Source organism: Thalassophryne amazonica, chromosome 8, assembly GCF_902500255.1.
Source record: "Thalassophryne amazonica chromosome 8, fThaAma1.1, whole genome shotgun sequence".
NCBI classification, from domain to species: Eukaryota; Metazoa; Chordata; class Actinopteri; order Batrachoidiformes; family Batrachoididae; genus Thalassophryne; species Thalassophryne amazonica.
The window spans coordinates 7,965,444-7,981,443 of record NC_047110.1 but is presented as its reverse complement, the minus strand read 5'-3'; the positions used below and the strand labels follow the sequence as shown (position 1 = coordinate 7,981,443).

The 16,000-nt window shown below is 47.6% G+C and overlaps 1 protein-coding gene across 1 annotated transcript in view; it reads right to left on the bottom strand.

The window, feature by feature from the left end:
* The window catches only part of LOC117515235 (aminopeptidase N-like), an 80,892-nt gene that overhangs the window by 37,421 nt on the left and 27,471 nt on the right, over window positions 1–16,000 (bottom strand). The window contains exon 6 of the mRNA XM_034175717.1: window positions 7,011–7,165. Within this exon, the coding sequence (XP_034031608.1) occupies window positions 7,011–7,165 (155 nt within the window). The remainder of the gene's footprint in view (window positions 1–7,010; window positions 7,166–16,000) is intronic.

The following is a 16,000-nucleotide window of genomic DNA, read 5'->3' as shown; positions in this document are numbered from 1 at the left end:
TTCTTCGGGTCCATAACCCTCCCAGTCCACCATGTACTGAAAACCCCGGCCCATCCGACGGACGTCCAGGAGCCGACGAACAGTCCATGCCGGCTCCCCGTCGATGATTCGGGCAGGAGGTGGCTCGGGTCCAGGGGTGCAGAGTGGTGAGGTGTGGCATGGTTTAAGCCTAGAGACATGAAAAATGGGATGGATCCGCAGTGAAGCCGGGAGTGTCTGCGGCCGGACTGAGGATCTTGGCGATAGGGAACGGCCCAATGAAACGGTCCTTCAGTTTCTGAGATGTCACCTGAAGCGGGATGTCTTTGGTGGATAACCACACCTCCTGCCCAGGTTGGTATGCAGGGGCCGGGGAACGCCGGCGGTCTGCATGGGCCTTGGCCCTCGTCCGGGCCCGCAACAGGGCAGAACGGGCGGTTCGCCACACCCGGCGGCACCTCCGTAGGTGGGCCTGGACCGAGGGTACCCCGACCTCTCCCTCCACAAGTGGGAATAATGGGGGCTGGTAGCCCAGACACGCCTCGAAAGGGGAGAGGCCGGTGGCGGAAGACACTTGGCTGTTGTGCGCGTACTCGATCCAGGCCAGATGGTTGCTCCAGGCCGCCGGATGCGCGGAGGTGACACAGCGAAGGGCCTGTTCTAGGTCCTGGTTCGCCCGCTCTGCCTGGCCGTTCGTCTGTGGGTGATACCCGGACGAGAGACGTACGGTGGCCCCCAGCTCCTTACAAAAACTCCTCCAGACCTGCGAGGAGAACTGGGGACCACGATCCGAGACGATGTCCGATGGTATCCCATGCAGACGCACGACGTGGTGGACCAGGAGGTCTGCTGTCTCCTGGGCCGTCGGGGGCTTCGGGAGGGCCACGAAGTGGGCCGCCTTGGAGAACCGGTCCACTATCGTCAGTATGGCGGTGTTGCCCTGGGACGGCGGGAGGCCCGTGACGAAGTCCAGGCCAATGTGGGACCAGGGGCGATGAGGCACAGGCAGGGGTTGGAGGAGACCCCTGGTCTTGTGATGGTCCGCCTTGCCCCTGGCACAGGTGGTGCAGGCCTGGACGTAGTCCCGGACGTCGGCTTCCAGTGACGCCCACCAGAAGCGCTGCTGGACTACTGCCACGGTCCTACGCACTCCAGGATGACAGGAGAGCTTGGAGCCGTGACAGAAGTCCAAGACGGCAGCCCTAGCCTCTGGTGGGACGTAAAGCTTGTTCCTTGGACCGTCTCCCGGATCCGGGTTCCTTGCCTGGGCCTCCCGGACGGTCTCCTCTACGTCCCAGGTGAGGGTGGCCACGACAGTGGACTCGGGAAGGATGGTATCGATGGGGTCCGACAACTCAGCCTTGGCCTCCTCTTCGTGCACCCGGGACAGTGCATCGGATCGTTGATTCCTAGTCCCAGGGCGGTAGGTGATCCGGAAGTCGAAGCGAGCGAAGAACAGGGACCAGCGGGCTTGCCTGGGGTTCAGCCGCTTGGCGGTCCGGATGTACTCCAGGTTCCGGTGGTCTGTGAAAACCGTGAAAGGCTCCGTAGCTCCCTCCAACAGGTGTCTCCACTCCTCCAGAGCCTCCTTCACCGTGAGGAGTTCTCGATTGCCCACGTCATAATTCCGCTCTGCGGGGGTCAACCTGCGGGAATAGTAGGCACAAGGATGGAGAACCTTACCGGACTCCCCGCTCTGGGACAGGACGGCTCCTATTCCTGAGTCTGAGGCGTCCACCTCCACTACAAACTGGCGGGTAGGATCAGGCTGCACCAGAACTGGCGCAGACGAAAACCGGCGTTTCAACTCCTGAAAAGCGGCCTCGCACCGGTCCGACCAGGTGAAGGGGACTTTAGTGGAGGTCAGGGCGGTCAGGGGGCTAACAACCTGACTGTAGCCCTTAATGAACCTCCTGTAGAAGTTTGCAAAGCCGAGGAACTGTTGCAGCTTCCTACGGCTCTTTGGTTGGGGCCAATCCCTCACCGCCGCAACCTTGGCCGGATCCGGGGCGACGGAGTTGGAGGAGATGATAAACCCCAGGAAGGACAAAGAAGTGCGATGGAACTCACACTTCTCGCCCTTCACAAACAACCGGTTTTCCAACAACCGCTGAAGGACCTGACGTACATGCCGTACATGGGTCTCAGGGTCCGGGGAAAAGATGAGTATATCATCCAGATATACGAAGACAAACCGATGCAGGAAGTCCCGCAAGACGTCGTTAACCAATGCTTGGAACGTCGCGGGCGCGTTGGTGAGACCAAACGGCATGACCAGGTACTCAAAATGACCTAAAGGGGTGTTAAATGCCGTCTTCCATTCGTCTCCCTTCCGGATCCGAACTAGGTGATACGCATTCCTAAGATCAAGTTTGGTGAATATTCGGGCTCCATGCAGGGGTGTGAACACCGAATCCAAGAGGGGCAACGGGTATCGATTGCGAACCGTGATCTCGTTCAACCCCCTGTAATCAATGCATGGACGGAGTCCGCCGTCCTTCTTGCCCACAAAAAAGAAACCAGCACCCATCGGGGAGGTGGAGTTCCGGATCAACCCGGCAGCCAAGAAGTCCCGGATGTAGGTCTCCATTGATTCGCGTTCCGGGCGTGAGAGGTTGTACAGTCTACTGGACGGGTACTCAACGTCCGGGATCAAATCAATGGCACAATCGTACGGTCGGTGCGGTGGAAGAGTGAGTGCCAGATCTTTGCTGAAGACGTCAGCTAGATCATGGTACACCCCTGGCACCGCCGTCAGATTGGGGGGGCTCTTAACCTCCTCCTTAGCCGTGAACCCGGGAGGAACCGAGGATCCTAAACACTCCCGGTGGCAGGTTTCGCTCCACTGCACCACTGCCCCAGACGGCCAATCGATCCGGGGATTGTGCTTAACCATCCAAGGAAAACCCAAAATCACTCGGGAGGTAGAAGGTGTCAAGTAAAACACGATCTCCTCCCGGTGATTCCCAGACACAACCAGAGTCACGGGCTGGGTCCGGTGTGTAATCAACGGGAGTAGGGTGCCATCTAGTGCCCGTACCTTCAAAGGCGAAGGCAGAGCCACTAGAGGGAGCCCCACTTCCTTTGCCCATCTGCTATCCAACAGATTCCCTTCGGACCCCGTGTCCACCAGTGCTGGGGCGTGAAGGGTTAAATCCCCACTTAGGATTATCACTGGGATTCGTGCTGATTTGCGGGGTTTCCCCGTGTACATGTTATGGCCCACCCTTAGCCCAGTTTCTAAGGGCGGGCGTTGGTGTTTGACCGTTTGGGGCAGTCTTTTAACAAATGCTCACATGAGCCACAGTAAAAACACTCCCCGCGGGCCAGCCTCCTTTGTCTGACATCAGATCGTACTTTGGCCCTGCTCGTGTCCATAGCTTCGTCAGCAGGGGGAGCTGTTGCCACACGGAGCCCACTGGCAACGGAGCGTGGGGACGACGTCACCCTTTCTGACCCGGAAGAGAGAGGGACCGCTTGTGCCCGGCCACGCCCTCCGGCCTGCTCCCGACGGTGTTCATTTATGCGGTTGTCTAATCGTATAACCAGATTAACAAGCCCGTCGAAATCCTGCGGTTCATCTTTAGCCAGTAAATGCTCCTTCAGTACTGGAGACAGTCCGCTTATGAAGGCAGCGCGGAGCGCAACGTCGTTCCAGCCAGACCTCGCAGCCGCGATGCGGAAGTCGACAGCGTACTCAGCTGCGCTCCGACGCCCCTGTCTCAGTGACAGCAGCACGGTCGAGGCAGTCTCGCCTCTGTTGGGATGATCAAACACTTGTTTGAATTCCCGTATATACCCAGTGTGTGATGACAGAAGCCATGAATCCTGTTCCCAGAGCGCTGTAGCCCAAGCGCGTGCCTCACCTCGAAGCAGATTAATTACATAAGCCACCCGGGTGGCGTCTGATGCGTACATAACTGGACGCTGTGCAAAAACGAGCGAACACTGCATTAGGAAGTCTGCGCACGTTTCTACACAGCCTCCGTACGGTTCGGGAGGACTTATGTAAGCTTCAGGGGACGGTGGGGGGGGGTAGTTGAACGGCCAGTGGAACATCTCTATCAGGCACCGGGCCAGCAGGAGGAGACACTGCAGCGACGCTTGACTCGCGTGCTTCCACTCTGGCGGTGAGAGCCTCCATCCTCCGATTGAGGACTGCATTTTGCTCGGTTACCAGCTGTAACTGAGCAGTGAAAGCAGTAAGGATGTGCTGCAGATCACTTACCACGCCTCCTGCTGCCGCCTGCGCTCCTTGTTCTCCCATTGGCTGTTCAAGCTGTGGTTGACGCCCCTCGGGATCCATGACGAATGGCCGAGAAATCCTGTTGGGAAGGTGTCGTAACACGGACCCACAACAGGGGGCGCAAGTGAAGACAGCTGGTGAGGTTGACAGGTGACAGCTGTCTCTTCCAATAGCTCTGGCACCCTCTCATGCTTGAAGCCCGCACTCCAAGCAGGGCGCCGACTGGTGGTGGTGGGCCAGCAGTACCTCCTCTTCAGCGGCCCACACAACACATAGTTTATGCTCAGCTGCTCAAAGTGCTTCTCTGGAAGAAAGCGGTGATGACAGATTGCAAGAAAAGTGCTTCTTTCCATGTTTTTTACTCAGCATCACTTTGTTTTGCATACACGAGGGCCAGTTATGTGCATAACTCTGCATAACAAGCAACTTGATAGGTCAATGTGTCTGTGTAGTTAAAAGATGCTGATATGGCCGATAGAAGGAGTTTCACTCATCCTTGCCCATTTCCATCAGAACCAAAAATGTCAGCTGAATATGGAGTAGTTTCTGTGGAGTTACATATGGAGACTTTGCAGGCCCACTGACAAACTGACAGACATACTTTATGAAACCTGGCCTGATTTATTGCTATATCAGTAAAAAATCTATGTTTCATAGTCTTGTGTGCCAATGACAGCCCGTTAGTGCCGACTACACCCGAATACGGACGCAGCCCATGACACAAGTGATTGTGGGCATTCGCACAAATATTCTATACTCTATGGGCTAACTTTACCACAAAGATAAAGTTAACATCTCAAAATGTCTTCTGTTGAAGAACACAACATGCTTTTCATGGGATTTATGTTGCAAAGGAGGCTTCTGCCCAGAGAACGGTCAGTCCCTCTCACTGCATGTTCTACACTCATGTCCACCATTACCTACGTTTTCCACACACATACATATCACACATGTATGATAAACCAGAGCAAAGAGCAGCGCTGTGTGCCTCATGAAGCCATGTGCCTCATGAAGCTGTGAGCCTCATGAAACTATGTGCCTCATGAAGCTGTGTGCCCCATGAAGCTGTGAGCCCCATGAAGGCTGGACTATTGTAATTCATTATTATCAGGTTGTCCTAAAAGTTCCCTGAAAAGCCTTCAGTTAACTCAAAATGCTGCAGCTAGAGTACTGACGGGGACTAGAAGGAGAGAGCATATCTCACCCATACTGGCCTCTCTTCATTGGCTTCCTGTTAATTCTAGAATAGAATTTAAATTCGTCTTCTTACTTATAAGGTTTTGAATAATCAGGTCCCATCTTATCTTAGGGACCTCGTACCATATCACCCCAATAGAGCGCTTCGCTCTCAGACTGCAGGCTTACTTGTAGTTCCTAGGGTTTGTAAGAGTAGAATGGGAGGCAGAGCCTTCAGTTTTCAGGCTCCTCTCCTGTGGAACCAGCTCCCAATTCAGATCAGGGAGACGGACACCCTCTCTACTTTTAAGATTAGGCTTAAAACTTTCCTTTTTGCTAAAGCTTATAGTTAGGGCTGGATCAGGTGACCCTGAACCATCCCTTAGTTATGCTGCTATAGACTTAGACTGCTGGGGGGTTCCCATGATGCACTGAGTGTTTCTTTCTCTTTTTGCTCTGTATGCACCACTCTGCATTTAATCATTAGTGATCGATCTCTGCTCCCCTCCACAGCATGTCTTTTTCCTGGTTCTCTCCCTCAGCCCCAACCAGTCCCAGCAGAAGACTGCCCCTCCCTGAGCCTGGTTCTGCTGGAGGTTTCTTCCTGTTAAAAGGGAGTTTTTCCTTCCCACTGTCGCCAAGTGCTTGCTCACAGGGGGTCGTTTTGACCATTGAGGTTTTTACGTAATTATTGTATGGCTTTTGCCTTACAATATAAAGCGCCTTGGGGCAACTGTTTGTTGTGATTTGGCGTTATATAAATAAAATTGATTGATTGATTCATGAAGCTGTGTGCCTCATGAAGCCATGTGCCTCATGAAGCTGTGAGCCTCATGAAGCCACGTGCTTCATGAAGCTGTGAGCCTCATGAAGCCACGTGCTTCATGAAGCTGTAAGCCTCATGAAACCGTGTGCCTCATGAAGCCACGTGCTTCATGAAGCTGTGAACCTCATTAAACCGTGTGCCTCATGAAGCCATATGCCTCATGAAGCTGTTAACCTCATGAAGCCTAGTGCCTCATGAAGCTGGAACCTCATGAAGTTGCATGCTTCATGATGCTGTGAGCCTCATGAAACTGTGTGCCTCATGAAGCCATATGCCTCATGAAGCTGTTAACCTCATGAAGCCTAGTGCCTCATGAAGCTGGAACCTCATGAAGTTGCGTGCTTCATGAAGCCTAGTGCCTCATGAAGCTGTAACATCATGAAATGCGTGCTTCATGAAGCTGTGAGCCTCATGAAGCCGTATTCTTCTCCTTTTCCTTGCACACAGCCATTCAGCTCCAGACAATTTCCGTCCTGCCCCAATAAAACCACTCACTGCTCTCTCCAAAACAGAAAACAATCTGCAGTGTCTTTTAAATTTAGCCTCTAATTGTAGCATGAAATCAAAATAATCAAAAATTCACTTTCAAGCAATTTATTTCAAGCACTGAAAACCCATCTCTAAAATTAATGTATTCCAATGTCACCAATTGCCCAATTTGGTATCGGATTTTTTTCACCAAAAATGTACAGAGTCAAGTGTCAAATATCAGCAATGGGAGGCCGGCTTCAAAGGTACTTGCTAACAGTATGGTGGCTTAGTGGATGCTGGAAACAAACAAACCATGTGAGCCAGTTCATGAGCGATGATGGTGGCGATCCGCTGCTTGTTGGAGTTGGACGAGTAATCGGGGTCATACAACAGAGCTGTCTCCCTGTATGTGATCAAACCCCAGTTCTCCATCGCTCCGGCATTAAAATCTGGGAGAGCAATCTGATCTGCAGAACAAAAGACATTATTAATGATCGACTGGTGCGTCAAAGACAATGACATAATTCATGTCATCAAGAGTTCTAATAAGAACAAAACTCATCACTGACCTGCTGCTAATGTTTGCTATTTAACACCATCAAACCAAAATTCTAAGCATCCAACCCCAATTCCAGTGAAGTTGGGACGTTGTGTAAAATGTAAATAAAAACAGAATACAATGATTTACAAATCCTCTTCAACCTATATTTAATTGAATACACCACAAAGACAAGATATTTAATGTTCAAACTGATAAACTTTATTGTTTTTGTGCAAATATTTGCTCATTTTGAAATGGATGCCTGCAACACGTTTCAAAAAACCTGGGACAGTGGTATGTTTGGGAACTGAGGACACTAATTGTTGAAGCTTTGTAGGTGGAATTCTTTCCCATTCTTGCTTGATGTACGACTTCAGTTGTTCAACAGTCCGGGGTCTCTGTTGTCGTATTTTGCACTTCATAATGCGCCACACATTTTCAATGGGCAACAGGTCTGGACTGCAGGCAGGCCAGTCTAGTACCCGCACTCTTTAATTACGAAGCCACACTGTTATTTAATTTAAAATTTTCATGGAATAGCGATGTATAAAAGCAGCGCTGCATTTTGGACTTGAGAATGCAAAGAGCTCCACTTTTGGTTGGTTTGTAGTGGTTGGTAGTGGTGATGCATGCCATGTTGTTTATTTTTATTTTTTTCCTTAAATTTGGCACAACTGTGTAGCTATGGATGACTGGAGTTGGCTTTCTTCACGGCTTCTTGGAAAACTCTCTGCGACATGAGACATGCTGACATGCTGACATGTCCGCCTGGCTCATGATTACAGCTCGGATGAAAGGTGCTGGACAAAATAATCCTGCCTGCACCCTAAAGCTTGTTATGTGTCGACGCGGGTTGAGGAGCGGACCTGCGTCTGACGGAACCCAGCGCTAAAATAACCAGAAAGCGGTTCCAATAACAAAAACAATTTATTTTTTCACCCTCTGGTGCATAATAAAGTGTAGAAACTAAAACAGCGTCATTCTGGTGGAGTGAAGGCTGGCATGCTCTCCAGCGCCCAAAAGGATCGAAGCCCGGTGCTTCTGGACTCACTGTTACCGCCAAACACCCCCCAGGTGGACACGACAAACCGACTCTCTGCGAAGGATAGAAGAGGTGAGGTAAGTCAGCAGTTACAACTAATATCCTTCAAAAGACACACACCATCAGCAACACATTCAGGTCTGTATTTTAAGCTTTATGCAAATGAGCAGCTTCTCACAACAGGTGGAGGATCACTTGTCCGCACGCCACAGCAGTGAGAAGCAAGCTGCACAATTCTCATCACAATTCAAATATACTGCGTAACAAAATACCAAGTTACTATCAACAAGTAGTCAAACAATTAATCACCTCTGATGTGTGCTGACAGCATGTGTCCCTCACCCTTCCTGCTTCACAGGCTCGATGTGTTAAACCCATGCGCGGTCCTCAGCGTCTCACAAACGAACATCACAAGGTCGAGTTCCCGGCAATTCTGCTTGAATCACACATGGCTTAAATGCAGAACGCCATCTAATTATCTGCTTCAGCTGAAAGTCTTTAAGGTTGCATGTGAGCACCATCCACAGGTGCTGCACATGATGTTGATGAGGGTGAAGGAATCTTCAGTCAGCACCTTCTCCACAGACAAATCAGTTTTCATACCACCTGGAGAGCAAAGAAAAGAAAAGAACACCAAAATGTCCAGCCACACCCCCCCAACACACAACAAAGCTGATAATAATGGTCTACCCCTGTCGAGCATCTCTGCTCAATACCACAGGTGGGTTAAGAGCAGTCTTTAGTATCGTTGATATGACACGAGCACACAAAGTTAGCACACTTTGTGTATGATTCTAATCTTACTTTCACCCCTGCTGGTAATGATGGCTGTGGGTGTGCACGTCAGTGATCAGATGTCCGTAATAATCTGATCACACATGCAGTCTACTGGTGCAATAGTCAGGGGACCATGGTTTACATGTAATCGGTCCATGGTTGTGTTGTGGTTGACTCTGTTAGGGTGTAGGATATTCCTATCCCAGGGTTTCTTTGTCGTGCCTCTTTCTCCAGTGGGCTGTGGGTGTGTATCTGAGTAATTAGCAATGGTCATATTTGTCTCATTGTTCTTACTCCTTTCCTTCTGTGTTCAGTGTTTCTTTTCTGTGAATCATGTCTTTTCTCTCACTCTTTTCCATCTTCTCATCTTATGATTCTATGGTCATCGTGTGTGTGGTTGGGCTCTCTACCTCCCTCTGATGTCCCTTTACGTCTTTACAGGTTTTAGAGTGTCCTTATTCTATCCTCCTCTAGTGTTCATTTGGGTTCCTTACATGCCATTAGTTTGATTGTTGTCACCTGCCTGGATTCTGCAGCTGATCATTGATTGGTTTGGTTATTTCAGTGTCTGTGTCTGTCATGAGTTGCAGATCCATTGTTTGAATGTACGTTTGTGTGTATAAATTCATGTTTTATGTTGTGAGAGCTCTAGTCTCTGTGTTTCCTGCGCTCTCTTCCAGAAGTAGGGGTATGTGTTTTAGGGATACGTGCAATATGCATGAATTATTTATGTGAGACTGCTGTGTAATAGGGGTATGTGCAATTTGGATATGTGTATTAGGGATGTGCAATATGTATGATTGGTGTGTGTATTAAGTTATGTAATATGCATGAGTCATGTAATTATGTCATAGCAGTTTTACTTTTGCAGCTCTTGGAGTCCAAGACAAATTTCCCGGAAGGGACAATAAAGTGTATCGTATCGTAAGTAAGTAAGTACTGTGTTGGTTTGTGGCACTCCCTGCATCACACCTGACTCTTAGTTTTTATCTACCGGCTCCGAGAAAGATGCCAGACTCTTTTTGAACTGTCTCTCTTTAGTGAAGGAGCAGAGATTGTGTTGGCATTCACCTGTGTGAAGCCTGAGTTTGACTACACCTTTGAGAAGCTTATTCCTGAGTTTGTTTGCACCTTGATGAAGAAGAATCTTGTTTGTACTCACCATTAATTAAGAAGATTCCTCAGTTTGCATCCTCCTTTGAAGAAGCTCCCTCTGTTTCAATTCACTTGTTATACTGAAGATTTCTAATTTTGGACCCACCTAACTAAGACAGAGTGGGTCAAGTGCATGCACTTGACTGTGTGTTTGTGTGAATTCCCCTGTAAATTAGACTTTCTTCCGATCGTCATATTCTGGGCTGACCTACATATTGGAGTTCTCTTAGTCCCTTAATCACCCCATGATGCATGCAGGTCTTCAAAAGAGCAGACCATAGTGCTCACCGTGCTACCCCCCCCAATTGCTAAGGGTGACGGGGTGGCTCGTATGGCATGGAGGGACATTCTGCATATTCCTGCTGCACTCTTTTATTCTTTGTCTCTTTAATTTTTTGTGGGGAAAGGTTTATGTCTGCATTCGATCTGCACTCTGGGCAGTCGATCTGGTTTCGGAATCATTTAAGCTGGCTTTGTACCACATTCTGGGTATTCATACAGCATTCGTACACGTCTATATGAATGTCTGTCCCATGTGAATGCAGCTTGAATTCTGTTTGTTTTTCCAATTCGTGCGCCATTCGTGCTCTTGTGTGACGGGGCCATCAACTCTGTTGAAGTCCCACTCCTTGGATTCTGTATAGGGATGGGTACTGAATTCGATACTTTTTTGGTACTGACCGAATTCTGCCAGTACTACCGGGTATCTGTTCAAGTAAAATCAAACGGTACCATGTTTCGGTACTTAAACACAGCATTATGCTTGAGAGAGTGGGAGGGTGGACAATTTTACATGCTGAACATGAACGCAGCATGCACAGCGTAATGACGTCAGAAGCGGCAGCCACTGGTTCATAAAGCAGCATGGCTGACAGAAAGCACTCAAAAGTATGGCTCCACTTTTCTAAATGTGATGTAGATTATGCTTGCTGCAATATTTGTGATGCAAAATGCAAGGCCAGCGGCACAAGATATTTCTCTATGCTGAAGAGAGCACAATTTTTGATTGCCTGTGAGTCAGATCAGCTCCTGAGTTCGGCACCGCTAGCAACTTGTCATCTGAAGCTAGCATCGCTGGAGAAGATACGCTTACAACCGCTTCATCATAATCGTTTACTGCAGGTAAGAAATGCTAAAGCGTAGTGTTTAGATGACGTTAGCATGTGTGGAGCGGGCTCGGCTCTTGCCCGAAAAAGTTGATATGCCTGTATTCTTGAAAAAAAAAAAATTGCACAAGGAACGACAAAACACTACAGTAAATGTAGTTCATTGCAAAAAAGTTTGCCGCACTTTTATTTTTAGTTTGTTGCACTTTAATTTAGAAAAAGTACACTTTTATTTATTTTTAATCGATCCCCTTTTGGTTTTAATTCATGCATTTTAAAGAAAAAATACTGCTTTGGTGTAGTTAAGAGTTTCTATGTTCAAGAAATTTGTGAAACAATTGCCTTGTTACAAGACAAACAATTTCATGTTGTTTTGACATATTTGTTAAAGTTTATACTTTCAGAAATAAATCTGTTCAACTGTAATTTTTTGAGACTATAAACACAATGCGTAAAAGTACTGAAAATTGGTACTGCTGCGTACTGGTATCGATTCCCAGGTTCCGGGTATCGGTACCGTATCAGTTCAAATGTGACAGGTACCCATCCCTAAATCTGTACATTATTAAACGCTGTAACTGGAATGTGAGACATTATTTCTGTTCTCTGTATGTTCTGCTGGATGTTGTTGTGGTGCTTTCAAAGGGCTGTTGGAGAGTTTCTCTTATTTTAAAGACAGGAAGTGTTTGTGCTGTTGCTGTTGTATAAGTCACAAATGACTTCAGACAGACAGATGAAGTCAGACAGATGACAATCAGATGTCATCTGTCAATCATTGATGTTGCATGCAATCATCCCAGTTTCTAATCTCAGAGGGCCGTAATAAAACATCACCTGTTAAAGATTCCTGGAATCTCACAGATAAGATTGGCAGTAATAACTTTTGTCTTCCTCACTTTGATCTGGGTGCGTTTTATATATTTTTCAAAATGCTCAAAGCTAGTTTGTGTCTGAAAAAAAGAGGTACAGACATGTGCAAGTCACTTTTTGAAAAATCAGTGAAGAAACCTTCTAAATATCAAATAATTTATGATGAAAAGAGATAAAGCTTCAAGGACTAAACAAAACCATTCTTTATCTTCAGAACTATTCTTTTGAGTGAGCTAGTCATGATTTTGGAGGAAATGAAGTTGATCCAACATTAATCCATGTTGAAGTCAGACACTGAATCTATGTTAAAAAAATAAAAATTACATTTGAAAATGGGAAATCCTAATTTTGGATCAACACAAATATTCACCCTAGATATTCAACTTATTATATGAGTGTTAAAATCAACAAGTAACACATCTGGTGCTTTGTGTAAATAAATTAATACACTTCCTACGAGTTTCTGACAACATAAAAAAGTTCAAAGCACTCGTGAGGAACCAAACCACATTTCAAGGCCGTGTTGAAGTCATATTCAGACGTTGTTACAACACTGGGAGATTGACATTGGAGTGACATCGGTATCATGTCGAATGACGTCAAAATGTAATATAACAATAAAACCACATTGATACAATGGGATGTTGATCACTTCAGTATTATAATTCCCTGGCAGAGATACCCAGCCTTGCCCCGGGGAAGAATGACTAAGACAAAAGTTAATAAGTGGGCATTAGTTACTTCACTTGCTCTTTGTGCAGAAGCTCAGGTTAGTTTAGGTTATAAATAAACTCCAGCACTCAGAGTGCTTGTTTAAGGCCCCGTCACACATAGTACGAATCAGCACAAGCCAAGCTGAATCCGGTGGAAGTAAAAAAAAAACAAAAACACAATTTGCACCACATCTGGGAGGGAATAATAATTCCGGAGGACAGCCATCCGAAAACCCAGACTGCACACTGACCCACCCTGACTGATTCATGCACTTTCTGCGTGCATCAGCTCTAGACGGCAGTCCAAATGTATTTGGAACACAGTACGTACACCAAGAATGCTGTTAGATTGCAGTAAGAATATTACAAATGCACCTCGAATGTCGTACGACTGCACTTCAAACGCCACCGGAAGTCTGGGTGGAGGGCAATGCTACAGTGTGCTACGTATCTTTTGGAGACCTTCTTTTGGAGTGTGTCTCTGTTGGATGTCAAATGACATCCAACCTATGAAATGATATGTAAACAAGGCCCACTGACTATCACATCACGGTTGTGTATGTACACCCGTGTGATCAAACTACTATGGCTATCAGTTCACCGATGTGCGCACGTCATTTTTCAGAGCGGCAGTGAAAGCCCCCAGCCCACGATGCATCACAGTACACCCACAATCAGGAGAACCTGGACTACATGTATCAGGCCATATATTGGATATCATATGTAATCCTGAGAAGTGTGAAGGCAGGTCAGACCGGCCAGCCTCTCTCTCTCTCTCTCTCTCTAAATGTCACTCACCCTCTCACCCTGCCTCTCACGGCCTTCCCTACCCCAGATATAGCTCTATGACCTAATCACACTGTGGTCCACACATGTGTCGTGCCAAGCAGACAATGCTACACATGACTGACTCTCTGAACCATGCGACCAGGTGTGATGTGCCCTGATGCACAGCAGACCATCCCGCACACTGTGTGTGGTGGTTGCGTGTATGGCAAGCACGAGTATAAACCCCAGCCTGATCTGAAAAGGAAGTAAGGACCCAAGCAGTCGTATCCAAAAGCTCTGGTTTATCAGGGATCTTCCACACAGAGCCATCTGCCCTCATTGCCACTTGCAGCTCTAGGACAGTGGGAAGGTCCCCACTCATTTCTTGTGGGAATTGGCCACCAGGGCTGCACCTTGTCACCAATCCTGTTTGTGATATTCATGGACAGGATATTGAGACATAGTCAGGGGGAGGAGAGTTTCCAGTTTGGTGGGCTCAGGGTCTCATCACTGCCTTTTGCAGATGATGTGGTCCTGTTGGCTTCATCGGCCTGTGACTGCCAACACTGACTGCATCGGAATGTGGCCTGGCCCCAAGTGAAGGATTTCAAGTACCTCAGGGATTTGTTCATGAGTGGGTTGACAATGGAGTGTGAGATTGGCCAGAGAACAGGCACAGCAGGGGCAGTATTGCATTCACTCTACCGTACTGTTGTGACGAAAAGGGAGCTGAGTCAAAAGGCGTTGCTGGGATCTACTGATCAGTCTTTGTTCCTACTTTCACCTATGGTCATGGGGGTTGGGTCATGACCAAAAGATCTAGATTGCAGGTACAAGTGGGAGAAATGAGCGCCCTTAGCAGGGTGGCTGGTGTTTCCCTTAGAGATAGGGTGAGAAGCTCAGTCATCCGTGGGCAGCTCAGAGTAGAGCCTGTACTCCTTCGCATTGAACAGAGCCAGGTGATGTGGTTTGGGCATCTGGTAAGGATGACCCTGGGTGCCTCCCTAGGGAAGTGTTCCAGGCACGTACATCTAGGAGGAGACCCCAGGGAAGCCCCAGGACTAGGTGGAGAGATTATATCTCCACACTGGCTTGGGAACACATCGGAATTCCCCAGTCAGAGGTGGTCAATGTGGCCCAGGAAAGGGAAGTCTGGGGTCCCCTGCTGGTGCTGTTGCCCCATGGCCCAATCCTGGATAAGCGGTTGAAGATGAAGAGACAAAAGTAAAGGCAGTAATACCAGTACAATGGCCAACATGAACATTTATGGACTTCAGGTTCTAAGTCTAATCTGTTCTCTCCTGGGTGTCACTGTTAAGTCAGGTTCTCTTATCACTTCTATTAAAGTTGATAAGAACTTGTAAATTCACATATTTTTTATTGTTTCATAACAATAAGAAACACACACGCACACACACACAAAGGGGTGTTTCACACATTTACAGTGCTCGGTGGTTGATGGTAAGAATCGAAGATGATGGGGAAAATGTTTGCCACGTTTACACATAACGACGGCACGTCAAGAATGCCACGAAGTATACATCCTTGGCCGCTAATCACAAATGTGATGATTCGGGCCAGAGGCGTCAGGTGTCCTCAGTTGAAATGTTTTTTGTTGAATATGTGTGTGTATGTATATATGTAATTGTATTTCATTTGGGGGGTTGAATGCTAATCAAATAAAAAGTTTCCATCATCATCAACTGTTGCAACCTGTTACCATGCATTACAATTAATGGCACGTGTTGCTGGAGAATTATCAGGAACCATTATGCACGGTCAAGAATAATGTTCCACATTGTTGCACGCTATCGTGCGTAACAGCGCACTGTTAAGTTCTGTCACATTGTGAATGAGGCGAAATGTCTCCACACACACACCCATATTCATCCAACCAACAGTTGCTGAAGAATTCAGATTGTTCCAGTTTGTTCCTCAAAATCCACACCAGAAGAACTTTGTGACTGCATGCTTTTTTGGGCAAAGCTGCTTCGGACTCCGACAAGGGCGGTTGCATCTCCTCCACTCTCCCTTATCTCTGTTCTCTCTGTTCTCTGCCTTTAAAATTCAAGTCCCTACTTCACCAGACTGTGAATTCCCCAAATTATATTCGATTCTGGATCTATTGGACTACTATTGGATTAACCATGGAATTGATCAGCTGGTCTCTGAATGCTATTGACACCATTTTTTCTACAAGAAGGTCAGGACCGGGGGATCCTACCTGCCCAGATGGAACGTATCCTGCAGGCTATGTCCTCGACTCCTGGAGTTCCTGGCGTGTGGCATGCTTGGCAGCTTTCTCCATTGAGGATGTCGAGGATTTATTC